Source organism: Colius striatus, chromosome 11 (genome assembly GCF_028858725.1).
Source record: "Colius striatus isolate bColStr4 chromosome 11, bColStr4.1.hap1, whole genome shotgun sequence".
Lineage (NCBI taxonomy): Eukaryota > Metazoa > Chordata > Aves > Coliiformes > Coliidae > Colius > Colius striatus.
In genome coordinates, this window is record NC_084769.1 from 8,355,538 (window position 1) to 8,383,264 (window position 27,727).

General features: G+C 38.4%; 1 protein-coding gene across 1 annotated transcript in view; it reads left to right on the top strand.

The window, feature by feature from the left end:
• The window catches only part of NCKAP5 (NCK associated protein 5), a 369,143-nt gene that overhangs the window by 158,538 nt on the left and 182,878 nt on the right, over window positions 1-27,727 (top strand). The window contains exon 4 of the mRNA XM_062005050.1: window positions 15,253-15,386. Within this exon, the coding sequence (XP_061861034.1) occupies window positions 15,253-15,386 (134 nt within the window). The remainder of the gene's footprint in view (window positions 1-15,252; window positions 15,387-27,727) is intronic.

Here is a 27,727-nt window from a genome sequence, read left to right on the forward strand (position 1 = left end):
CACGCCCATCAAGCTTAGTGTCATCAGCAAACCTACTGAGTGTGCACTCAATCCTCTCATCCAGATCATTGATAAAGATGTTAAACAAAACAGGCCTCAACAGTGAGCCCTGGGGAACAAATCCAGATGTCTGGGCAGTAGCCTGAGCAGGACCAGTGGTAACTTGATAGAGTTAGTTCTCCTAACCCCACAACAGCTGAAGAGATGAACTAAACTCTTGTGTATCCTGATTCCCACAAACTCAGCTCTGCTTAGCTTTACTTATGTGATCAGTGCAGCTAGGGTGTTTATTTTCAAACCCATTTAGGCAAAGATTGTTAGTATTTCTCCCATATTGAATTTTTATATCAAACTTGATGTCTTGAGTGAGAAGAAGCTGTTTGTTTCAGTTAATGTATTACAGTAGTCCCCAGAAGCACCGACAAAGAGCAAATTTCCAGTTCTGCAGGGTCACAGCAAAATTTCTTTCTTGCCAAACCTTAAAGACTATATAATTATGAAGAGTTTGCTAACCTACTTTTCATACTTGTTGTACCTGGTGGACAGACAAACTGGTATGGCCATGATCCAGAAGTCTCCGTAGCATTGCTGCACTATCCTGGTCCCAGGGGAGTGTGTGTGCACATTCTCATCAGTCTCTTGCTTTTAGAGAGCATCTGTCACTATGAAAAGAAGAGGGAACTGTATGTGGAAGAGATGTGCAACCTTGCTGTGCTGACCAAAGTGTACCAAAAAATTTACAATGACTCTCCTGACTCCTATTCTGGTGCTCTACATGGTAGAGAAAGCACACGTAAAGCCCCGAGTGTTAATTCTGTGATTATGTGTTTTATTGTCCAAGAACAGAAATTCCCCTCAGCCTAACAGCTGCAACTACTTGGACTGGATTTTTTTCAACTATTGCTGAAGGTGGAAGAGACAGAGAAGGAGAGCTGCACTCTTTGGTTTTAGTAGTTGATATTTTCTGTAGATTTTCTCTTCAAGAAAATCAAACATTTGGAATTGGCAGCACTGGCTATTAAGTTGGAAAAAACCCAAAGAGCAGATTTTTTTGTTGTGTCTCAGATGAGGGAGGTGTATATGACTACGTGCAATTAATAGATAAGAATAAACTTCGGTTAGATACAAGAAAACAGTTACATCCTGTGTAAAAGGATAAATGTGGAGATGGAAGAAGAGAACTAAGTGACAATCATAGAATCATAGAATGGTAGGAGTTGGAAGGGACCTTTAGAGATCATCTAGTCCAACCCCCCTGCAGAAGCAGGTCCACCTAGATCAGGTCACATAGGAACATGTCCAGGCAGGTCTTGAAGACCTCCAAGGAAGGAGACGCCACACCCTCCCTGGGCAGCCTGTGCCAGGGCTCCCTCACCCTCACAATGAAATAGTTTTTTCTTATGTTTAAGTGGAACTTTTTGTGTTCCAGCTTCATCCCATTACCCCTTGTCCTGTTGCTAGCTGCTATAGAAAAAAGGGATGTCCCAACGTCCTGACACCCACCATTTAGATATTTGTAAATGTTAATAAGATCCCCCCTCAGTCTCCTCTTCTCCAGGCTAAACAGCCCCAGTTCCCGCAGCCTTTCTGCTTTAGAAGTGTATCTAACCCACCTATTCTAGTAAGGAAAGGAGACTGAAGGAATGGAGTCTGACTGGTGCTCAGATTTGAGCTGAATTTGGTATCAGAAAACACGAACAGGCACTCAAGAGAACCTATTACTGAAAAATGGTACTGCAAAAAAACCCCAAGCAGAGACAGAGTCTTTGAATTACTGCAGTTTGACCACAGAATGTTTCAAAGCCAGCATGCAAACTTGCCATTTTATTTTTTAGATTCTATGAATCTGTGGATTTTAGCTTCTATGATTATAAGTACCAGATTTCCAAACTCAGTCTGGCTCCTGAAAGTCATGTCAGTTCTGCATGTTTGCATCATCAGCATTAATAAAGATTTTGCAGTTAAAAATAGCATTGAAGGTGTACCAGCCAACAAAAAACCAACCCCATGTTTCCCTATTGCCTATAGCAGTGCCTGCAGTGCTATAGCAGTGAATATGAAAAAGAGGTATATTTGTCAGAAAACTGAAGCGATGGGATTCTGGAATGCATGCAAAGAACAGCTGAGTAAATAAGGTATCTTTTGTTTTGCAGTTACTTACTGACCATAAATGGACTCTACAAGTGAACACAGAAAAATGGTAATAACATCTGACATGTTCATGAGCAATGCTCTAAAGTGCCTGGGAGAAAGAAAGGCTGTATGAAAAGGTAGCTAGCAGTGAAGTAGTGATGCCGGAGGTGTTGAGTGTGTCAGCCAAGAAAAGGAAATAGAAGTGTGTGTGCAAAATCTACACCATTGGTGTATCCCAGATTTGTGTGGGTCTGGTAGCGCTGCAAGCTGTTCTGAGGCACTTCTCATCACTGGCATGGTGAAGTTCTGCTTCTCCCATCCTCAGAATTTTTCTTTAGCCTTACATGTAATTCAGTTAACTTTCTGATATTTATCATCAGGAAATACAAATACATTCATGAGAAGTCTAGAAAGTGAAGATGCCCTTACTCTTCCCAGCATCAGGGCGAGAAACATATGCTACTTTTAACTTGTGAGTAAATCCCAGAGCTCCCTGGAGCAACAAAGCAGAGTTCCACTGGCCAATCCATTAAAGCCAAATGAAACTCTTAGAAGTGGTGGGGTTTTTTCCTAATGCTTATCCTATCTGTATCCTGCTGCCTAGCTCCTATCTCACTAATACAGATCCAAGCAGGAAACATTTGTTCTGTGAGCATTCAGTCTTTTAGAAAAGAAACCATTTATATCATCTAAAGAACATGTTGGTCAGTTACAGAGGAAAAAAACCTATTTGCTTGGCGTGCACGCACACAGGCATTGCAGATAAGCAGGAGTCATTTTGGATGTCACCATCTCCCTGCTGGGTTTTACTGTCACCACAGTGGAGGGGGTGGGGATTATGTGAGTACTGCATCTTCTGTTGCACTGCAGAGCCCAACAGCTTCTTGTGGAGCTCCTCTGGAGGTGCATTCAGTTACACCCAGTGCCTTGTACCCCATCCTGAGTCTCAAGCGACTTTCTAGTCATTTGAAAGGCTGGTGACCTCCAGCTAGTGACAGGAGTGGTCAGACTGGGGCAGTGATTTCTACCATTATGGCCAGATCTAGAAGAAATATGATGGCTGGACCCTTCTTGTAACTTGTGCCCTGGGACTGGTTCCCTGCACTGTACACTTTAGAAAGTGTAGAAATAAATTCTGCAGATACTGTATTGTTTCTCATGAATTCCATAGGTTAAAATCAATGCCAAATATAAACAGTGTAGTCTGAGCAACATGTCACTTTTCACTGTCTTTTTACCTGTTCCTTATTTCCATCCTTTCTACAGGCTATGCTTTATTTCTGGTGCGACGTTATTCCACTGTAGCCAGTCCCCTTGAATAGATAGGCATCAGTGTTTCACAAATCAAAGTCTAACATGATTACAAATTCATGGCTTCTTTCTCCCCTCTGTGTCTAGATTTTATAGGCCATTTGCAAATATGCCAAAAATACTGTTTGCAGTGATGTTTACATTGTGGCTTATCAAAAAGTGTTACCTGGTTAAAGGGAACTTGAATAAATCTGAATCTGAACTGACCACTGGCTGCCATAGTTCATGGTATTATCTTTTATAGATAATTCAAATAATGCAGGCAAGAGCTGGAAACTGCCTGCCTTTTAAAACCCCCTTTGAAAACCTCTCAAATTTTGGAAGAGTATCATCTGTGGGACTCCACTGGTTGAGAAAGGTTGAAGCAGCCTCTTCCCTCTTTCTTTCTGAAGTCTACACTTAAGCTAGAATTTCATCCAAACCAGCAGCAAATACCTATTACTTGACTATAAAACAAAAACCAAAACTCAGTATTATCTCAGCAAGTGAAAACCACCCTAAATCGCGTGTCCTAGAGCTCATCTTATACACCTATATAGTAAATAGTTGTTTTGAAAGCATTGTTAAAGGTCACAAAAAGTCCAAAGAACACATAATGCACTTGAGAGAACTTCAGGCAAATCTTCTGACCCTCACTGCAAGACTTCTGATCCAAGGTGGAATTTCTGATGACTAGCTATAAGCAATATCTGACTTCCTTGAACCTTTTTTGAGTCACCTGGGTTTATTTATTCCTAATCTTTGTTCTGTGAGTGGGGGGTTCAGTCCTATGGCCTATTTATTTAAATGTCTACTAGAGATTAACTGAGAGTCGTGGACTTGCCGTCCATTATCAGTAGAGCATTCAGCCCTGCAGGTGTAGCTCCTCGAGTCTATGAAGTCTTCAGAGGTATAAAGTCAGGCTATAACTGTGTTACTACTTAATAGTTTGCTGTCATTTTGTTTTTACTGTTTTATTTGAAGATGTAGTTTTGTTATGATTAGAAAATTACTAATTCCCAGTTGTATTTCTGTGACCAAGAACTTTTGCTTTGTGCGACAACATTTCCTCCCGTCTTTCATGCATTGCTACGTTGATATTCCTTTAGGAAGTGTTCAAGAAGATCTGATAGAAAATTGTGGGTGAATCAAACTATTGACATGTTGCTGGTACAGGTCTGTTGGGTCTTACAAGTTGTTGTCTACAGACTTCTGTGCTGTTTTATGATTCAAACATCATTATAAATTTTCTTGAATCAAACAAGTGGGAAACAAACTGGCACAGGCTGGGGATTTTTGCGGGTTTGCAACTGGATTATTAAAGGTTCATTGTAAACAAGTCATATTGGTTATAAAACTTTGTTTCTCAGAAGATTGTATTTACCTGATGTAAAAAACAAACAAACACCTTTATGCTTGGTTAGATATCTTAATGTAATGCAAGTCACCTTACAAGAAAAGTGTCACAAAGGGCCTGGAATTGTAATTAGCCATTATAATCTGAGATGTTTCAAGGGAAACATTTTACTACTTATTAATGCCATTGTTTCTTATTGTGCTATTGACAGAGGTGATAAAACCTCTCGCCCCTTCTGAATACCAGATATTCATACAAATTACGTCTGTCTTAATATTGTTTACAAGTTTTTATTTAATCTTGAAAAGCATTTCATTATGTTTAATTTAGAGAAATGAGATTTCTTTAATTACTGTCTGTAGAAGCTATTAGAAGCTCAATTACATTTGCAAAGTCATTTTTTAAAAGCATTATCATTTTAAGATTAACAATTTTAGAAAATCCATGATCTGACTATGTGGGACTTTCAAGTTCTCGGAGAGAATTCTCTCTGCATTCCTCTCCCTACAAAGAAATAATGGAAAAATTAATTACGATAAGAATTGAAGATCAATACGAGTCTTTGAATTTGAATGAATATTAATTGTTTTATTAGGGAGGCAGGATTATCAAAAATATACGTTACTTGCTTTAATTCAACATTGAAAGTATGATAGAGAGGTGACCTTTAGGAAGTTGAGGGAATGATGGCTATGGGGGATGCAGACGTTTCTCCAGCATAAAGCAAAAGCATGCTGGTGCATATATTGCTGTCACGTCTTGTGTATAGCCACTGTGTCTATAGGTCTGTCTCCAGGGAAAGTGCTAAAAGAGCTCCACAAGTTGACTTCAGTTTATTAGTTCAGGAAAGACTCTGAGTGGGGTTTTTTGTTTTTAAGTGACTCCAGTTTTGTGTGGCCTGTCATTGTGTGTTACACAGAATTAAAGTGCTGTTGGGCAATGAGAGCTCCCTTTCAGAGGACTATAGCTGTTGAAAACGATGGGCAGATAGTGCTGCTAGCCATCTAGCTCTGTGCTGAAAGGTTTTATGAATTACTTAATTTTTCTCCTTATAAAATAAATGTTGTCACAACCCCAACTTATATATACAGTACTGCTCGTGTAATAGCCTGCCTAATTCAGATTAATTGTAGGCTTGCAATGATAAAGGAGCTTCAGTACAGCAGTTATTCTGTCGTACAGATGCAATTAAAACCGTATCAGTGCAGTATAAATAATGCTAAATTAAGTTGCTGTCCTGCCACATGGTGGCAATTTTGAGCTAGTGCACAATGAAAGCTAGCATCTTATTCAGAAGGAGTAACTACAGCAAGAAAGAGTTTCTAATTTACTTCAATTGCTCTGGAGCAGTGTTATCACCCAAGAATATAAAGTATGTAAACTACTGTCACTAAAATATCACTAATAATAATAAACCTTTCCTATCCTGCTATTCATCTCAGAGCCAAGCAAAGCTTGAAGTTTACATGTGGTAGTCACGAGATACATGTGGTAGTCTGATACGAGGTCAAAGAGAGAGATGTATTGGCATATTGAAATTTCACAGTGGAAGATAAATTATTTGCTTCAAGTTATTTACTTTGTTTTCAAGGCAGTTATATAAAATGCTAATACAAATTTTATAGTGTCAATTAGATTTTCCTGGTTTATTTGGGCAGCCTGTCATTTTGGAAGCAGAATCCTATTCTACAGAACCATAAATTTTTCTTGCTGGAATGAAAAAGCTAGAAGATACCAGCCTAAAATTAGGATACTGCTTTTTATAGTATTTATGTCTTGCTGTTGCAGGGCTCTAGCAGGAATAAGTTTAGGAAAAATGATTACATCATAAAATAATTGGAGAAAAAAGTAGAGGGCTAAAATAAATCAAGGAAATTTCTTTAGCCTCTTGTAGTACAAATCTCCATCTTGTGAAAGGGTAATTAATTTTGATTATAAAGCAGCCATACAAATTCCCCCTTAACTTTGCTATTTTGAAAAGATGTGGAAGTAATGCTACCTCTCCCTCCATGAAACCTCTAAGTACTTCAGTTATTGCTGAACAGTATTTATACCTTAATGCTAAACTGTGCTTTAAAAATACCTGTAACTTCATCCCTGGGAAAGCTTTGAATGTTTAAGGGTATTTGTCAATATTCCCAGTATAGCTGGAAACATTAACAGGGGACAAAGGCATATTAAGTGCCACTGTCAGAAAGCTCTGATTTGGATAGCTGGCTAATTTAATAAAGTCATGTTACAGTAAAATGATTGAACTGTGAGCAGCCTGTAAAAACTAATAAGCACAGTAAGCAATGCACTTGTTTTCCTCACTCTTTGGGGTAATGTTTTTTCATGCTGTCAAAGTCCACTACAAGGAGAGCTGCAGTGCGCAGCAAAGTTGTTTGTCAGTGCCTTGGTTTATTTTTGCAGGGAAGTATTGATTACAGAATGAGAAACATTAGGTTTAATGGGGGTCGATGAGTAGCAAACAAAGGACACTCTGAAATTTGGCTCATTTTAATTTGAACTAAAATAGAGTATGTGGTACAATTTATGAAGAAATAAAAAGAATTATCTGCTTATCTGTTCATATAATCACCTTTCTTTCCTGTCATGTGTGAGTGAAGTAAGTTTAGACAGACAGAAGAATGTGGTCTCCTGTGTGCTGGGTTTGGGACCTGGTCACACGATGGGAGTTTGGAGGGAGAGCTCTTGTCCCATGTGGGAACCCTGGGCTTTGCAGGAGAGTAACAGGCAGGCTCATCTGCCTCTGATGGATGACCAGACCAAAGAGATTTCACCCATCTTATGTAGAAGACAGATGAGGTGAACCACCTCAGACTTTTTCACCTGTTTTTGGGTTGTTTTTTATTTTTTTACAGGACCCAATCAAAAGTTCTCAAAAAATATCTGTAACATAGACAATAGTTGTACTTCCCTTTAAGCAACAGCTTGGGCTATGGGCAGCTAGGGCTCAAGTATACACTCAGTGGCACTCAAAGAAATACTATTTGTACACCATGCCTAATGTTGAGGGAATGAAATACTGATTGTATCAGAAAAAAATGATTTACTTTGTTAAAGTGGGCAACGGTTAGACCAAGTTGAAAATGCCAGTTTCTATTTCAATTAATATTTCCTAATTGAAAAATGGAACTGTTTCAAACATCCCTCTCTTGTCCCTTATGCCAGACTGTTCTGTAGCTCCTGCCTGCAGCAGTCTTTCAAAAGTGGCATACAAGGGCGATAAAATAGTGGGTTTGAGTAGTTTGAATATGCCTGTTTATTCATAACAGTGCTTGACACTAACTTGCTAGAAAAACTGATTTTAATGTGCTTCTAGTAGTTGCTGTTTCTTTGCTTAATTCTAACGTTGTTATCTACTTTTGTGATGATGTTGTTGCTGTCTACTTTTGTGGCCACTTGGCTCTCTGGTTCTTAGGATGTCATGTTACAGACCAGGCTATGATTCCATTAAATTATGCTGAGGTATCAGATGCATAGCCTCAAAAAATGCATGAAAACTTACATAAATACTGAGTTTGGATTAGTAATGACTTAATGGTACTTCAAACTGTAAACAAAAGAATTTGTATTCTTTTCTTCCCCTCATTAAAATTCATTGTGAAGTATCTGTTCGAAATCAATATTAATTACACAGAAATTGTGACCCTCTTTAGCAAATGCTTTAAAATAGTTGTTAAAAAAATAATGTGAAGGTTATTAGCCTGATCTTGAGCAACATTAAGCCTCTGTTAAATATTCTCATGTAGACTTTTTGACAACATAGTGCTCCCATGTTAGTGTAATTAGTAGTACCATAGTAAAATCCTTCTTACAGTGCACTGAGGAAGCAAAGAACAAATTCAAGGATACCAAATAATCTTATTTCTGATTAAACAGTAACCTTGTTTCACTACTTATCAGTTATCCTTAAAGATAAGAAGAGATTACTTTTGTGCCCCTTTTAAGACATTTTTGGTATTTAAACTAATCAATCTAGTTATACCTAGTTGTTCTTACAAATTGCTTTTTCTAAGACTCAAACTAAAAGGAAAAGGAAGGACCAGTTTCTGTGTAGATGTCAGGCTAGCTCCTTTATGAATAGCAACACCCTTGATTCCCCAACGTCCCCTGTGGTATGGTGAAGGAGGATGGGGCTGCGGGTTGACATCAGTCTATGGCAATCCCTTCTCAGAGCATTGCCAGCCCCATCATGGGCTCTCCACAGGCTGCAGTCCTACAGGAAATGGCCCCGATGGTCCCTCCATGGGCTGCAGAATACTCGTCTGAGTGCTGAGAACACCTCCTGCTGCTTCTCCTCCCCAGTCCTGGGCACTCGCTGGGCTGTTTCTCACACTTTTTTCCTCACTCCTCACTGCCTCTGTGGCATTTTTTGCTCCCAAGGGACAATGGACAATAGGTGCAACTCAGAAGTTCCACGTAAATATACAGGAAAACTATTTAACTGTTGAGGTGAAGGAGCCCTGGCACAGGCTGCCCGGGGAGGGTGTGGAGGCTCCTCTGGAGAGTTTCAAAACCTGTCTGGACACATTTCTCTGTGACCTCATCTAGATGGCTTTAGCAGAGAGTTGGACTAGATGATCTCTGAAGGTCCTTTCCAACCCTGACCATTCTATAAGTCTATGATTTTAACCTTAAATTCATTTTTCCAGAGGTGCTACTGAGGTTGCTGAGGGGCTCAACTGTGCCATGCGGTGGGGCTGCAGCAGAGCCACCTGGAACTGGCTGTGTCAGGCACGAGGCAGCACCAACCTCTCATCACAGAGGAGCCCCTCAGCCCTCTGCTGCTCACCACAGACACACAGTCCATCTGATCCATTGATATTAAGAAAAAGTAAGATTACTAGGGTGACTTGTTATAGAGGAACAAGGGAAAAGGTTTGTAGGTGGAGGGGCAAGGAGGAGTGAGCTGTCAACTGAGCAGTTTTAACACAGAGGACACTGGATGGTCAGTGCTGAGGAGAGAGATGCAGCTCCAGCACAAAAGGTGGAAAAAAAACCCTAGAGAGTTTTGGAAGAAGAAATGTGTTTGAGATAGTCAAATGCTTGACCCTGTTGGAGAGAAGTCACTGAGTACTTCTCTGAGAAGGCATTGACATGGAGTTGGTCCTGCCATTCAAACAAGACAGCTGCTGATTTGATGTGCAATGACAGGTAAAGGAGTTAAACTGCGAAGCCCTGATTTGGAAGGCTTGAGAGTTGTCCATGTCTAAATTTAAAAGTTAACTGCACAATAGCCCAGGAGGGAAAAAGAGGTAAGAAGGCAGTGTTTTCATACCAAACCTTCAAGTGCTGTGAGCTCACTCTACATGCCAGATATGAAACTGTCAGAAATGAAGAGCCCGTTGTGCAGCTCCTGGCCTCACTGCCATCAGCCTCCCGTGAGTGCCACCCGCCACATCCATTGTCATGTTTTGTTTTCTGATGGCTGTCACAGCATCAGGGATCACTCAAAAGATATCTTCAGTTTGGTAGAATGTGAAAGAACCAAGTGCTGATGTGTGTGACAAATCCCAAGGGAATTAAAGGAGACTTAAATGGTTGAACACCTCTTAGGAGACATTTTTCACCTGGCTGCACTGGGTCAGTCCTTAGACCAAGAGCACAGCAATTAACCAGTAATTCTGAAAATAAATCTTGTCTCTTTATCCCTTCATAGAGTGTTGAGGAACAATTGGGATTTTTTCTATCAAATACATGTGCTATTTTCAGTGTTGCCATAAATAGTTTTTGTGTTTTTTGTTTTGATCATGAGTATCTCAAATTTGATTCCTTCTTTAACTTTGAGAAGACGAGTTAATGTGTGGTACGTGTCCCTGACTGGATGAGAAATGAAACATTTTGACACACATATTTCTACAGCTACACAAAAAGGAACTTGTTGAAGTGCAAACGCTGGCTCACGAGTATAATGAGCAGCTAGTGAAACTTGATTGCTGAAATGTTCATGAAAAAGTAATTGCAAACAGTATTTGTCCAAGTGTTAAAATATTCCAGTACTTACACGAAAGTATTGGTGGAGTTTGCTAGCCCCTGTCTTCCATTCTAGTTTGTTCACATAAAATTTTTGCGTACTTGGAAAGTTACCAGAAGTTTGACAGGGTGATGTGATGAAAGTCAGGGTATCTGGAGAGGCCAAAAAAGGGAAGCAAGAATGAAGTAAGGGTTGTACTTCTAAGAGGAGAAGGTTAAGGCTGTGCTGAAGAAGGCAAGGAGAGGAAAATTGGAAAAATAGTTTGAGTGGAGCTCATGGAGAGAGGAAGCTGCAATTAAAGAGGAATTGGCAAGTGGGAACACCTTCATTGGAAGATGGCAGTAATTTTCCTAGTGTTAAAACATACTGATTCATTTTACATTACAATTTCTTTTTTTTTATTCACCTTTTCTTCACATAGCATGCTAATTGTATCCCTTTCCACTAAGCTCATACTTGCTATAAAGCCTTGAACTTTTTCTGGCAAGTTCATTTCCCTTCACACGGCTTTTATTTTGCACAGGACTAAAGTGGGGTTAGCACAGAAAAGATTATAAAGGGAGTTATGACAATGCAGAACTACTGGAGAATTCAGGGATATGTTTTTTGCTTCCTGGAGAGAAAAAAAAAGGTAAAATCTATGTTCAATCCTGGCCTTTCTGTATGTTAGGCTCAATTCTCTCCTCTGACTCTTCATTATGGCTTGAATAAAAAGGACTAGAAATATAGTTGACTTTTCTTGTAGATAAGGTTACTACTGCTGCAATCTACTCTTTATGTGTAGTATATGTGAGTGGTTTGTGTCCTAGAGTCTGAGAATATTCCAAGTGTGGGTGGTCTCTTTACACCTTTTTTTCACCCCCTCTTCTGTATTTAAAGTCTGTGATCTGGCTGAAAGGCAGATCTGCTTTCTGCCTGCAAGAAGTAGCAGAAGTGCCTCAAGGTTGCCAGTAAATCCTTGTGAAGGTTGATGGTGTTACTGCTGTGCAGCTGTCCTGTGGGCAGTCTTCTCCCCATTTGTACAGGAAATTTTTGGTAGCTGGGAAGAGAACACATAATTTTAGGGCCATAGGTTAGTACTTTTGTTTCTAGTCTTGTAGCCTGTGACTTGATCCCTTACCCTGAAAGGAGCGTAAGTTTTGTACAGCAACAGTATGTGCTTATAGAACTAATACTGTGTTTTAATGCATGCCCATGAGAAGACTGAATTGAAACTGGATATTTAATTCCTTCTAAAAGTTCCTATGTTTAGGTTTTTCATTGCTGTAATGTTATTTTTCTTCTAATGTGAATTTGGTGTTAGCTTATGGGTGCTTTTCTTAAGGTAATTGTTAGATCTTAAAAAAATAACCCAAAACATGGAAGTGCAGATCTTTTTGTGTAGGACCATAGTGCAGACTTCTCCACATGACTAGAAGGAGTAAATGACAGCAACAGCATTCTCTGACCTATCAGCAAGAGATAAATAAAACCTAGAAATAGCTAATACAGTTCTTTGACCTGAAGGGGAATGTTTGGATTTGTGAATCTACTGTATATTCAGTGCTCAGCTAGAAAATGTGGTTCTGTGATTAGCAGCAGCACAGCCGTGCATTTAGATATAGAACACTGATAGCGCAGGACAGTCAGTGGAGCTGTGTGCAACCTACAAAACATCCTGGCAGCGAGACTGAGGACAGGATACTAATGTGCTTTCTGAAGTGACTCATTTTGTCTCTTCCCCCCATGGAGATCTGGCTTTGTACTTAATGTAGAAGGAAGATTTGTTTGAGGCCAAAGTGTGGTCAGTGATGTAGACATATTCAGGTAGTTGCTGTTTCATAATACAATTATTGTCGTTTGGGCCCCTCACTGCAAGAGGGACATTGAGGTGTTGGAGCATCCTCAGAGATGGGCAATGAAGCTGGTGAAAGGTCTTGAAGAACAAGTCTGATAAGGAGCAGCTGAGGGAACTGAGAGTTTTTGGCCTGGAAAAGAGGAGACTGAGGGGGAACCTTCTTGCCCTCTACAACTGCCTGACAGGAGGTTGTAGCGAAGTTCAAGTTGCTCTTTTTTCCCAAGTAACAAGTGATAAGACAAAAGGAAATGGTCTCAAGTCACTCTGAGGGGGGTTAGATTGGATATTAGGAGAAATTTCTTCACTAAAAAGAGTTGTCAAGCATTGGCACAGGCTGCCCAGGGAGGTGGTGGAGTCACCGTCCCTGGAGAGATTCAAAAGCCATAGAATCACAGAATCGTTACGGTTGGAAAAGACCTTTAACATACAGATGTGGTGCTGAGGCATATGGTTTAGTGGCAAATGTGGCAGTTCTGGGTTAATTGTTGGACTCTGGTGATCTTAACATCCTTTTCAACCTAAGTGATTCTGTGATTCTATGAAAGAGTGTTGAAGGCATGGCTGAATCCATTATCTTCATTATCACAGTTCAGCTCTGTTACTGCAGCAGGTAGCTCAGGCATGACCTGGTGCTTTGAGTCAACTTGAGCACTCAAATTCATAGCAGCATCTGATTTTCCTCCAAGGTAGCTTATCAGTTACTGTAGGGACAGTTACCTATTTGTTTTTAAGCCCAATATCTGTGGACACCAATGTTTTCTGAAAGCTTGTATTAGCCCTGGATGTTGACTATATATTTATGTCACTTGCCTTTCTGTTTTCTGACTCCCTGGTAGCTCTAGATGTCTCTTTAGCAGCAGTGAAATGCTTCTCTGAGAGCAGATGTTAACAATATTCAGCAAGGACCTCTGGAACGGTGTACTTTTGAAGCAGGCATAGATGAGATCTAACCTGGAGAAATGCTGTTTTGCATATTCTTCCCATATTATTAGCCTGAGTTAGCCTTCATCAGCTGTACTCACCGTATAGCTGCTGTGCATCGTCTGCTTGGTGCTGAGCACTCTCTGCTATTCTTATTTTAGCAGAAACCACAGATTGCTCAATACCTGGCAGAAGATGGCAACATAACAGTAAGGACAGTACTCAGATCGTTTAGTTAAAACAATGTATTTATTTTCCAATTATTTTTTCTTGTTTTGCAGCTTTCTATTTTCTAGGTATCACATATAGACCAACTAGATAGAATCTCTCTGTTCTCTGAGTAATTCCCCCTATTATTCCCAAGCATATAGATATTTCATTTAATCCTTTTCAGCCTACCTTTGTGGCATCTACTTATTCATCACTGTCTTTACGATCCCTTTTCCACTTGGTGATGTTTATATTTTTGGTCCCTTGCTTACTGCTATTGTAAGTTATAATCCAGTAAGATTTATGGCTGTGAGACTTGTACAAATAATCTGTCTATCCCATTTAATGACTTAACACCAATACCTTTGTTATTTTCTAATGAAATGGTATGTATCATTTCTAGATACATTTTGCAGGTAATTCATGAAAATTTAGGTCAGCAATGGAACTATGTGAGACTGGCTGACAGGCAACAAATTGCACTGCACCGTGGGCACAGAGGGTTTTCAAAGCATATAGGTGCTGAACTCACTGTAGCTTTACAGTGTTTTAACCTTTTCTTAGACCACTACCTGTGGAACCTCAGAGTGTAATTTAATGCCATGTAAATTGCTTGAGGGTTTTTTATTGATTTGTTATCTCATTGAAATGCAGAAGGAAAATTTAAATTTGATTTCATAGCCATTTAACAGGGTCACGTGGAAAAGATTGTATATATGGGGTTTTTTAATTTCCAATGGCATTTTTTATGACTTTTCAGTTCATTCCCATGCTCCTCATAAATTGCCTTTAGCTACTTTTAAAATAGGGTTTTGAAATCATTAGGTACCTTTTAAAATGACATTCTTTCTTTTTGTAAAAAAAACCTCAGGCCATGACATATGTAGATTTCTCCAGGTAGTGCTGGATGCTGGGGGTTGGGTTTTTTGGTCCTACCATATGCTGTTTGCCTTTGAGAACTACTCGTAAAATTAATCCCATTTTTATTTCTCTCGTTTTTGTTTGATTGATACTCAGTTTTTAAAAACATTTTTGTCATGATACAAGGAGACTGTGTTACTGATAGGGATCCTTCTCTCAGTCAGAACAAGAAAACCAGTAGCTGCAGAATCAGTTCCTTCTTTACTTGTGAGATTGAATCATTAAGGCATGGGTGGCAAGTTGTCTTCTTGACTTGTTTCATGCTTCCTGTGTCTGCATTCAAGGAAGACAGATCACAGATCTCAAATAAAACTTTATACATTTGAGTGGTGGCAAAGAAAAAGAGCTGTGGAGAGGGTAGGTGTTTGTTTTTAGAGATGTTGACTTCAGCGAGTCTGAGCTGAGTAAGTGCACCTCAGCATGATGGGGATATTCTGAAAGGCTTTCCATCTCCTGTTTGCTATTCTGTGTGATGTTGCTGTACAAAAATGAGGATAGTTGATGATTATTTTAATTGTTTGATGGTTTTTCCCAAATTAAATCTATTTTTTTCCTTAAAAAAAAATGTGTACCATTAATAAATAACTTTTTATGGTCTTTCAGCGTGAGAAGCTGATACATGAGTTGGAGGAAGAAAGACATTTAAGACTTGAGAGTGAAAAAAGATTACGGGAGGTGACACTGGAGTCAGAGCGCAGCAGAGCTCAGATGCGTGGGCTGCAAGAACAGTTTTCCAGGTATGTTGCATGAGTAAACCATGTTCAAAATAGAGGAAGAACACACTGTGATGCAAAAAGATTGATCAAACCTATTGATAGCTTGAATGGATGGAATCTTAAGCAAAAACTGTTCTTCCTCTGAGATTTTGGAAACATAATGGTCATTTGGCTAGATGACTGTTAGCATTCTGTAAAACTTAAGAGGCTTATACATACCATCATTCTGTGTAATGGTGAAATTATTCATGCCCTGAGATTCTGCATTTGTTGGAATGCCCAGTCATTTTCGAGGTACAGATCTTTTCAAAAGGTGTGTGTCATTGATAAATCGACATTGATTGTTTCTGTTAGTCAACAAGAGAGGGTTTGATCAATCTGAATAAAGGAACAAAAAAAAAAGATGCCTTTTAAAGCTGAGTAGCCATCCTGCTTGGACATGCTTCGAGTCTCTTCCTGCATTGACTGGACCAGAGCTTTGTGCTAGAACAGAGCTCCACTTACAAGTGAAACATTTTAGAACTGGGATTTAAGACAAACCATTCATTCATTTATATGACAACAGTAAGGATTAGAGTTATTTATTGCTTTGATGATGCAAAATGAGATCCTGTACATCAAATAGATATTTTTTTATTGTTTTTGTCACATGGAAACAAAACAATTGAAACAATATTGAAAGAGACAATGGAATTTTGTGTTGTATGTTTTCTATCAAGACTGAATATTATCTCATTCCCTCAGGCCTCTGAACTGTTGAAAATTTCCAGTTCAGTTTAATGTGGTAAAAGAAACCTGTGGGCTGTTTCTTTTCCTTTGGTTGTTTCTATTGGGGTTTTTAGGGTTTTCTGCGTTGGGCATTGTTTTGTGGGTTTTTTCCTCAGTGTCTGCCATGCTGCTCTTCTGATCTGAAGTCGAGTTTCTAGGCAACACCGCCAAAGCCACTAACAGCAATAATAAAATTTATACTGATCTGTTATTTTGGTTTTAAAAAAATTTCATTAATGCTTTTCAAATTTTGAGAAACTAACAAAATGTTCAGACAAGCTGGAAGTTTTTTTGCTAAAAACGCTAAGGATATTTCGTGTTTCTTTAGTTTCCTGTTGTTCTGTGATCTTTCCTTTCAATTCTTACTTATTCTGATGAGACTCCCTGAGCATTATGTGAGTATTCCACCCTATGAGTATTCTTGGTTAGAATATTTAGCTCTATTCTATATTAATCTTTGTTTATGGAAGAATTTCTTGAGATCCTGATTTTACAACAGTAGTATTAAAATAACTAGAAGCCTTTGAAGATGGTGGAGCCACGATTAAGAAAAGAAGGGGTGAGGGGAAGACAGTCTCCAGAGTAACGCACCCAGTAACTTGGTAAAATTTTAACTGTTGCATATTCAGATCTTTTCAGGATAACCTGTCATTATTGCTGTGAAATGGCAGTAGTCTGATTCACTTCTACAGTGTTTCTGAAGAGAATATTTTATTAGCTAAGATCCCTGAAAGTCATCCATTCTTTTTCTTCCATTACTATTTGCAGTCTAACTTGTGTAGATCTGTCAAGAGACAGGGATGTGAGTTCTTTGGATTAAACTGTCTCTTTATTTTTGTACCTCTGAATTAGATAGAGGTGAATGCCAACTAAATTAATATTATGTTCTTTTTAAAGCTACCTGCATGTTGGCTGTACTGTTTGAAGGTAAACTTAACTACCACTTTTCATTAATGGCACCTTGGTTGGTCTTGTTATTACAAATGATAAAAACTGCTGTTGGCTTCATTGGGCTATGATTTTATTTTAGTGTAGACCAGATGCTAGGAAGAGAATGCAACACTTAAATACTTCATTTGCTTTTAAAACATAATGTTTATTCTGATGAATATTAGAGGTTATATTTTCTCATATTTAGTAGAATATTAAGATATTTGCTTACACAAACAGACTTTCTCTCTAATTGAGTGCATTTTTTCTTACCCTGCCAACTAGATTCTGTATTGTTTGAAGGATTTGAGACCTTTTTTTTCTTCCATTTGAGAACAATTAAATGGGACAAGACAGGTGGTAGTGGGAGTAGATGTTAAAATCAAGCAAATTGGAAGTACTTTGGAAGAAGATATCTAAAAAGTAATACTTTGAGCCCAAAGATTCTGCCTTTCAGATGCAGATGGATTCTAGTAAGAGCATATATTATGGCATAAATCTTTTACATTTGTGTAATTCCTGAGTTGAGTGGATTTACATACACATTCCTACATATACATGGAGTGCAATAGGTTAAACTGTGATCTGGAGGATGTTTCTTAGCATCCCAAGATATTTTTTTTCTGTGTCTTTGAGAGAATGAAATATAATAGTTTGTGGAAAGCTGTAAACTGACCCTTGTAATCAGGGGAGGAAAGGTGCCTGTTCCTATCAGAAACTCTATGAAAACTTTAATCTGTCATATAAACATATAGTTTGAGATTGAGGACTTCAGAAGTCAAGGAGTATTTTTTTATTGATTGACGTTCCTGTTCTTACCAAGTAAGCAATATTCCAGGCTAGGAGTCTGAAATAAATCGAAGTTCTCTTTATTAACATCTGTATAAATCTGCCAGAGCCCTAAAGTGACACAGTGGTAAGTTTGATAAATATGTGACAGTTGTTGGAGGAGGAGAAAAAGCTTCTAAAACCAAATTTATTTTCCAGAATTGGATAGTGGTGGATGCGTGTGGTTTTAAATTTGTTTTCTAATTTGGTTGGGGGTGAGTATATTTAACATGTGGAGAGATCTTGCAGGAAAACCATTCAACGATAAAGCTCGGTTTTTACACTGGAGTTGGGTGCAGTTATTTTTGCATTGCTTTAGCATAATCTCACTTTGAGATTATACTCCTTTCTCACTGAGACCTGTTGCTTTGCTGCAGCTGTTCTGTTAAATCCTGTGGGGCGCTTTTCGGCATGACAATGTATATAGGTGAACTTTGCTCAAATGCACAAGTCTAACCCTATACTATAAATACCTGTCAACTCACTTTATTCCAAGAGAGTGTCATGTAGTCTGACCTTCCTGTTTTGATTGTTGACAACTCTCATGGCGAGTTTAACATTAAGTTAGCATTATGTATGCTGCCTCTTCAGCTAGCTCTGGAGGAAATTAGGTTAATTCTTACTGATTTGTTTGTTATTTGGTTGGTTTGCAGCTTGGGTTTTTCTGCTTCATCACAGTTGAACATTAATTCCTCCTTGAACTTCTTACATATTGGAAATTAGAGAAGAAAATGCACCATGTCTCACTTACCTCCTTGTTCTTGGTTTTAGCTGTACTTTTTCTGCTTTCAACATCTTCCTACGACAGTAGGAACAGAAATGCAACAACCCTGTCTGAAGCAGTAGGTGTGATTTATAGTATCAGTCTAAAAAGCAGACTAATACACACAATTTAAATTGATTACATATCTCTGGTGTACATTAGTAAGCAATAGAAATTGTTATCTGTTGAGTACATACGGTATATGTGACTCTGAACTTGGATTAGATGTTAAAGCAGTAGAGAAGGTAGCTTTACTTAAGTTATTTTGATTACTGTTTTGGTTTAAATGAAATAAGTTCAATAAACACACTATTTTAAAGTGCATCTGTATCTGAAGAGGCTAATACCAAATCCTAAAATCCCCTTTGGGTACATTTCAAAACTTCTTTAAGTTAAGATGATGTTGTTTATAGGTATCAATGTCTGTGACTGGAAAAATTCCTCAGGCTTTTAAGAATGGATGTTATTAGAAAAGTAGAAAATGGTCCTTGTTTGGTGTGCCAGGGTTCTGCAAATGGGATGAGCATAATTCTTATTAGATTATACTATGACATGTTAAGTCTGTCACTTCTGAAAAGGGGAAAATACGTACTACAAATCTGATAACACTTTGCATAAAAGGACTGTGTGGCTGTTGGTTTAAGAACAACCTACGTGGTTTTCTCCAGTTACTGTTAATTCCCCTTGCTCCATTCTGTCTTGTCAGCAGTTGAGGGGAAATGATAACTGTTCTCCTAGCAGCTGTGATAAAGAGATTTTTGGCATAGCATCAGCATATTGATGTTGCATCATCACATCTTAATTTCTAACAATATCACATCTGCTAGCCTAGAGGTCACCATCTGCGTGCACTTCTGTGGCCTTACTTATATAACTGGTAATCCATATATAACAGAGACAGTGTCTGGAAAGTATAAACCAGTAGGACACCGCAGTACCCTATGTGGTTGGTCACTTTGCCTAATGTCCATTGAATACTAATTTAGACCAATAATAGCATTTAAATCTAGTTTGGGGGGAGATAAATTGTTCTCCTTGTCAGCTATTGATGGTATTCCTTTGGTCGTGTCACTGCAAAGATGAGTAAAATACTATGAGGGAATTCACTCCTTGCCTCAGAGGAAGATTAGAGAAGGAGCTGTCTACAGTTCTCCTCTTCTGTGTTGCTCTGCAGTAATCACCTATTATCCTTCCTACATGGCCTGTATGTAGGGTTATTGTGGGAGGCAGTTTGTCACAAAGAAAGACTGATCTTGTCATCCTGCCTTGTGTTTTTAGATACCACCAGATTTTATTAGATGTGGCTATGTGAAATGTTACAAAGGAAGCTAGTAAATAAGTATACAGCACAGCTTGCTGACTTGAAAGTGCTTCACGTTTGGTGTGTATCTCACTCGTAGCCTCAGTTCCTGCTTTGTTGCCATCTACAGGATGTCTGGATCTTCAAATGTATGATGGTAGGTTGACCTTACCTGGCTTCTAAGGTGCCCACCCAGCCACTGTCACTCACCAGGACTCAGAGAGAAAATAATAAGGAAAAAAAATCTCATGGACTGAGATGAGAACAGGGAGATCACTCACCCCTTACCGTCAAGGGGAAAGCAGACTTGACTTGAGGAAGATTACTTTATTGCCAATTAAACATACTGTAGGATAGTGAGAAACAAAGAGCTAGTAGCACTTTTTCCTACTCCTCCCTTTGTTGCAGGCTCAAGTTCATTCCTTCATTCCCACCCCTTCCACCTCCTCCCTTGAGCAGTGTGGTGGGCAGGAGCAGGGAGCTGCTGCGATCAGTTCATATCACTTTGGCTGTGCCACTCCATTCTCCTCATACTTTTGCACTGCTTCAGCATGAGATTCCTCCCACTGGGGACTTTGAGCACTGAGAGACCTCTCTGATGTCTAGTGTGAGGGAAGTGGGAGTGATTCACAGGCACCAGTCCTGGAACTGCCACTCAGTGCTTTCGCTAGAGGACTGCTTAGCTCTTGGCTGGACTCTCTGAGCCTCAGGATGTGGTGTGAATATTGTTTTACTAGGGCTTTGACCTAATGCTTAGAATATTGATCTTGTCTTTTGATTAGAATTGACAGGGGAAAGGAATGAAGTTTCTTTTAGATTAACACTGATAGGGTGAGTATATTAGTGTTTTTATTTATATGCATGTATGACACTTAGGTATGGATTTCATCTCTAATCTTTCTGTCAAGCACATTTGAAGTTAAATCAAGGAGCTTTTATGTGAATAATTTTCACCTGGCAGAAAATAACAGAATGGATTTACTAAACTCATAAAATTAAGCCCAAAGAAGAGATTGCCCCAAGTTGTATGTGGAGTTTGACTCTGCTTAGTTCCTGGCCTAATTTGGACTAAATATGCTGGATTCCTGTTGTTGGACAAACAAGAGGGGAAAAAAGGGAATTTTATACTTTTTCATACCAGGCTTAACTTTTTCTGTTCTTCTGTTTTGTGTATGAATATGGTGGGTTTTACATACATGTGAGAAACATCTTCAAAGAACATGTTACCTCAGGGTTTTTTGAAAACTACCATTCTTATTCTCCTGTTAGATACATATTCTTCTGGTTGAAATATATATTTTCATATAGAGTTGACAAAGGACAAAGGCAGTGAGGTCAGAGTGACTGCAGAGGACTGAAATAAACAGCGTAAACTCGAAACACAGAAGTCATGCAAGGACCAGAAGTTACAGCAGACATTATCACATGACATATATTCACTTGCATAACACTTTTAGAGAGCAGTGAATTGTTTTGCTTCGGGCATTATTAAAGATGCACACAGAGGTATATGCAGTTCCTGATCTGTGGACTCTTCAGGCGCTGGAGCCACATTAAGAACCAGCCCTATTTCAGTACTCTGATGCACTAGTAAATCGTGCGGTGATGTTTCGTGGCAGCTGAAAGCTTCTTTCAAAGGGTACAGGAAAACAGGCAATCTTTATCTTCCACAGACAAAAATATGGCTATCCATGTGCTCCAGAAAAGCCTGGGTTTGGTTTGTATTTATTTATATGCTGACGGTATCATACTTATATTTCTTGAAGGTTGCATCTATTGCCTTTTACTGATTTATCAGAGCATGAAATGATGCTTTGCTTCCTCTGTTCTAGCTAGCACTACAGTTTATTAGGATATAGTGGGTTTTTTCCTTTGTATAATGTGATAGATTACCACCAAAGTGCTACTAGGTTACGGAGTAATCATTTGGTTTACCTTGTCCTTTAAAACATGCAAGGCAGAGCCTCATGTAAAAACAATATATCAACATTTTCATGGCAATTCAACAGCAGGTTACCTGTGCCCCTGTACAGGTCCTCACACAGCATGTAATTTTTGTCACAGGAAGATGATTTGACTGTTCTCTGCATTCCCATACCACGGTCCTGACCAAGCAGGAACTATCTGTGTTAGGTAATGTGTGATACATATCCATCATCTCTCTTGTTTTATTCCCAAAGTGAGAGATTCCCACTGATGCTGAAGGACACTCCTGAAAGCATGTGCCAAATAGTACTGTGCTGGAGAGTAAGAGCAGAGACTGCTGTGCAGATGTAGGGATTTGGTTTACAGACCCTTTTATGTCAGAAGACAGGGAAAACCTCATTTTGGTGAGATTGCAGGCTCCCTTGCTGCTGTTGTTTAAAGAGATTGAGGTTTGTATTTGATGTTTATGTACTGTGAAATCCAGCAGCTGTTGAAGTTCACAGCTCTGTGCATTTTATTTTGCACAACAATAGGTATATTTTTGCAGGCATTTCTAGCTACAGATAATTCTCTGTTGTAAAACATGTTTACATTTATGAAGGAACACTGCAGGTATAGGAGCTGAGCTCCAGTACAGAGCAGTGTTGCTGCCTAAGAGTTCTGTGCTCACGTATATTAAGATATTTCCAAGGTAGATAGGACCTGTAGTTGTCAGGAGGATTTCAGTTACTTATTGCTGATTTGCTGTTCTTATGGATGTATTTTAAAAAGCACATTGGAACATACTGACTGTTTCTTTCCCGTGGAACTTGCCACTTGGTTTGATTTCTTTCAAATGTGGGGACCCAGGAAAATCACAGATGCATCACATGCTATTCTGCCCTTCCTTGAGGCCAAATAAGATAAAGAGACTATTCAAATATCACTGATTATTTCTGCTGTGTTTCCTACCAATACAAAGAAGAGAGGGTTTTCTTTTTCATTTTAGTGGGATGGAAGTCTTCAGAGTTTAGTTTATTCATGTAAAAGCCAGATCCATCCTTCTGAACCTGGAACATGAAAAATTCTCTACTTTAGATTGTATGTGCCTCTTTGTCTTTTAAAAAGATTATCTTCATTTCATAATATTTGTATAACCAAAAAAAATTAAAAGCAAATGGAGGAAATACCTGTGAGAGAAGGACAATGAGATTATAAAGATCTTGATCTAGGTGAACCTGCTTCTGCAGGGGAGTTGGACTAGATGATCTCTGGAGGTCCCTTCCAACTCCTACCATTCTGTGATTCTATGATCTTGAATCCTTACAGTAGGATGTACTGCAGAGAGTCACCTTTGAAACAGCATTGTTATTTACATTTTTGAACACAGTAATTCAAAGATATCTGTGTAAATGGAAATTATGTCTCTGTAAAATGATTAGACAAGTTAAACTAGGTAAGGAGAACTGGCAAGAAGAAAGTTGGCAAACATGTTACCTTAAGGTCTATCATGGATGACTGGTAAGTTTAAAGCCTTTTAAAAGCATCAGTCTGCATTGAGCTACAGAATTGTCTACCAGAGTTGTTTTCTACACCAACACAATGACTCCGTCTCTCTTTAAAGTTTTCCCTTTCCCTATAGTGACATACAATAGGACTTTTTATTAATTATCTCTTCCTGGGATGTGAGGATATGAAATGGAAATGAGAAGAATGTTTCGAAACCTTGGTTGCACATGCCTTTCACAACTGACATTCTTATGTATGCTCAGGCCAGGCATACATGTGCAATCCACACTTGGAGTCTCATTTCTTCAAAGTGAGCAGTTTCTCTTGGAGAGTCATACCTACATTTTAAAAATCAGTATGTATAATGTTAGTTAAGACTGATCCTCTAATTCCATGATTTTATTTAAGTCACTACCCAGATAACATGGGTTTATCCCATTCTGGTTTACTGATCCTGTCACACTTTTGGTTCCTTTTGTCATGTGACTGTAAACTTATAATTAAAAGCCATGTCTGATATGTGATTTGCAGATTATAGACTGTTTCTCTTTACTAATGGATCAGAGAGAAACATGAGTTTATGGTCATGGTTTTGTGGTTGTTTTTCTGTTAGATGCTTGAGGTGGCTTGTATTAATAATTTTCCTGTACTAGAAAACTTGTGTTATAAACTGTAAATGTATCATTAATAGGCAGTGGTGTATATTCAGATTGATGGTGTTATGTACAGAGCAAATTAAACCATGAAGAAATACTATGATTAAAAAGCTGACATAAAACCAAATGGTCTTGATAGCGATACTTCTCTTTTATGAGCATGATTGGAATCTTCAGAGGATCATTGGTTGACTGAATCGAAGTTTTACCTTTACAGTTTTACATCAAACTAAAATGGGGAGCTACACTCTCATTCTAAATGCAAGCAGATAAAATGTGATCCAGAAAAGTGCTCAGCCTTTTAAAGATATTACTGTGCCTTCTGCTCTCAATGAGTGCAGAAGAGAAGGAATGCTTCAGGTGCTTTCAAGGAGTTTGATGCCTTAAATAGTACAGATGCACAGATTCATGGGAGAGAGGATAAAGTGAAATCGTGAATGATACTTCTCTGAGTGGAGCAATAAGGGAATTCTTTGTCTTGTCTACATTTCAAAGCAAGGTTTTTTGGTTTTCATGTGTGTATGAGACAGGGAGGAGAAAAGGGCTTTCGCTGAAGGAAATAGTACAGGCAACAGTATGGGAAAACAGACATGAAGATACACCCGTCTTGATATTGCCTGTTGTATCTGAAGGTAGATCCTATAGATGGTGACTTTTGCTCTTGTCAGTGAGAAGCTGTTGCAGGCTTCTGTCTTTACTCACAATTTCCATAGCTGGTTTTCTAATGCTGGCATGTGAGTACAGTTGGTTCTTAAATGTGACCAATACATAATTTGTAAATAGAATCAGTTTGCCATCCTGCTCTGCTTAACCTCTTAAGTACCTACACTCACTAATGGAAACAGAATAATTTATCTGCCTGACTTGAGGTGGTAAAATATTTTTTCAACCTAGTAGCAATTTGTAGTCTGCATAGATTGGATTATTTCACAGGAGGATTATTATGGTAATTTTAATTTTATCTTAGAACTTGTAATTGTTCCACAGTATTGTTCTAATGTAACAGGCAGTGCAGCAGTTCATTTGTTTGTCAGTGCTAAAAATTGGATGGGGCAACTTAAAAATGTAGTTTTAATCTTTTTCTGTTATTAGAATGTTTTGAGTATGTGTTTTCCTCTATGAGCACATTTTAAATATGATTATTAAAAGTTAGAGCAAGTACATTTAAAACTGAAAAGCTATTTTATTAGGTGCAAACTGGTTTGGACTTTTGCTTCTCAGTGTATATGACAAACATTAAGAAAATGGGACACAATTTGTTTTTCTTGTATAGACTTATAAACCTAGTTCTTCTAATTATTCATCCCTTACTCTGATACTACATTTTGGAAAATACTCTATGGGTGCATCCTTAGGGATTTATGCCTTGAATGCATGAGACAGACATTTCAGCTACATGGATGTTGCTTGTGCATTTTCTTGGTATATGTAGTGGAACTTGCTTAGAGGAATAATCTGAGCAATCTGCTTTAAAGCAGAAAAGATGTTTGGTTTTAGTCTATCAGTATCAGTAAGAACAACTGTAAGGTCTTTCTTCACTCCTGTTTGAAGGGAAGGCTTAGGATTCTCACCAAGTTTGGATCTAGACCTAGCACAGGGAATGTTTCCTGGAAAAGGAATATACATTTCCTTCTTAAGGATGAAGAAAATATCGAAGGACAAATGCTGCAGTTTTAAGTCATCAGACAGGATTCAAACTATTCAAATAAATAAGGAAAATTGGTGAGCCACATCCTTACCAACTCCTGAAAGCTAGATGACTCCACTGAAAGTGAGTTGCTGTATTGGACTTGTGGCAGGAATGGACCTGAGCAATTGCCATGGGCTTTGCCCATAACGGGATTTTTGCTTAAGATCTTGAGGTTTTTTTGGTACCTCATTAATAATGTTGAATTTGCCTGACTAATATGTTTATAATTCCTATCTCCATAGGGATTCTGTTACAATTTAGTAGCAATTACTGTCTACTATTTCAGATAGCTTTTATTGTAAAGCATTGCCAAAAATCTTAATGTGATTATCTTTGGTCATAATGTGTGTTTCAGTTTGCAGATAAGAAAATGTAGATTGGTTTGAATGATTGTTTCAGTGGAACATGGTTTTAATTCCACGTGTAGTGCCTTCCTTGTAATCTCAAATGTTACAAATTGGGCACTGTTACCTTTCAGTGTAATTGTGTATGAAATAGCATTAATTAAGTATGTGTTTCAGAAAGCATCCATTGTCTTCCAAGCATGCCCTGTAATAACTGTGCATAGATTATTCTGAAAACATTGTCTGAAGAATGTCAATAGAATATTGTGTTGCATAAAACAATGTGCTCCTCTTGTGACAATCAGATAACCCGGGATATCCTGCAAAGGGATGCAGAGAAACTACAAATGCTGCTCCAAACAACTCTCATTGTATAGAACACTTGAGTATTTTAGGTTGTTGATATACACTCTTAGTTTACATATACCTTGGAGGTTTTTCCTTTGCGTCATTCTGTTTCATGATAACCAAATCTCGGTTCAATTGCTTTCTTCAAGATAAGAAATTTTACTCTTCTTGTTTTTCACTACCATTCCAGATAGGAAGGAGAAGCACCATGCCAAGGAGAAGTTGCATTTGTCATGAGAAAAGTGTTTATGAGGAGATATGAGGTGATGAGGCTTGTTGCTGCAAAGGAACAGAGATTCCTGTAGTATCTTGTTTTGGCACAGGAGAACTTAGAACTTGACATACCTTGTTCTGCCCCTATTTTTAATCCTCCTATTTGTTCTTCTGTATTTGTGGGATTTAATTGTTCAATTTTTCCTGCTAATACATAGGAGAGAGAGCACATCCTGCCATGCACTGTGCTGGTATTGGAAATCCAAGCAAACCGTGTGAATACAGATTAGATCATTAACTTGTAGTGCCCTTATCGGTGCTTGCAAGCTGCAGAGTCTATTAATTGAATGAATGTGGCATGGGTTGATATACTGTCTTACCTGATCAGAAGGTAACCTTTTTCTTTCTTTAGCTATAGGTTTCATCCTTTATGCTAAAGCCATTTTAGAGGCACTGAGTTGAGTGTGGTTTTATTACTGTGTTCCATTTGTTTTCAGTTGGCAGTTTCCTTCCAGCTTTTAGCTGCTAACCATAAGAAAAATGGTCATGTATAGATCATGTATGAATGATAAGCAAGTTACAGTAAACCTTTGGGTGTATTCCTTTTTACTAGAAAAATCAGTAAGAAACTGGGAAAATCTGACCATCTCTTACTTTCTGAAAGGTGGGTAAGGCAGAACAATGTCATCAGTAGAATAAAAAGCCAGGGAGTTAAAGGACTTCAAAGTTATAGTTACAATTATTGTATATCAAAGCAGATCTGTGTTAAAAGTAGAGATCCCTTCCCTTGGTTTGTTGAATACTAGTGTATCAGCATATTGATTCTATTCAAGACAAAATATTTCTTAATCTTCTCAGGTACTGTGAATGTCTGCTGCTACTATGCTTGTATTATAGAACTGAAGAGAAACAAAAGCCAATCCCACTGTCAAAGCCCTCCTTAAAAGGCAAATGTCTATCGAATTCAATGCTGAATTCTTAGTCTCAACCCTTCACGGAGAAAAGAGCTCATTTTGTCTAAGACAGTGCAGTAGTGAATCGTGAGAGCGTTACATAGTGTTGTAAATTTGCTGTAGAACCTGTTGAAGAAAGATTGAAAGAAACTTAC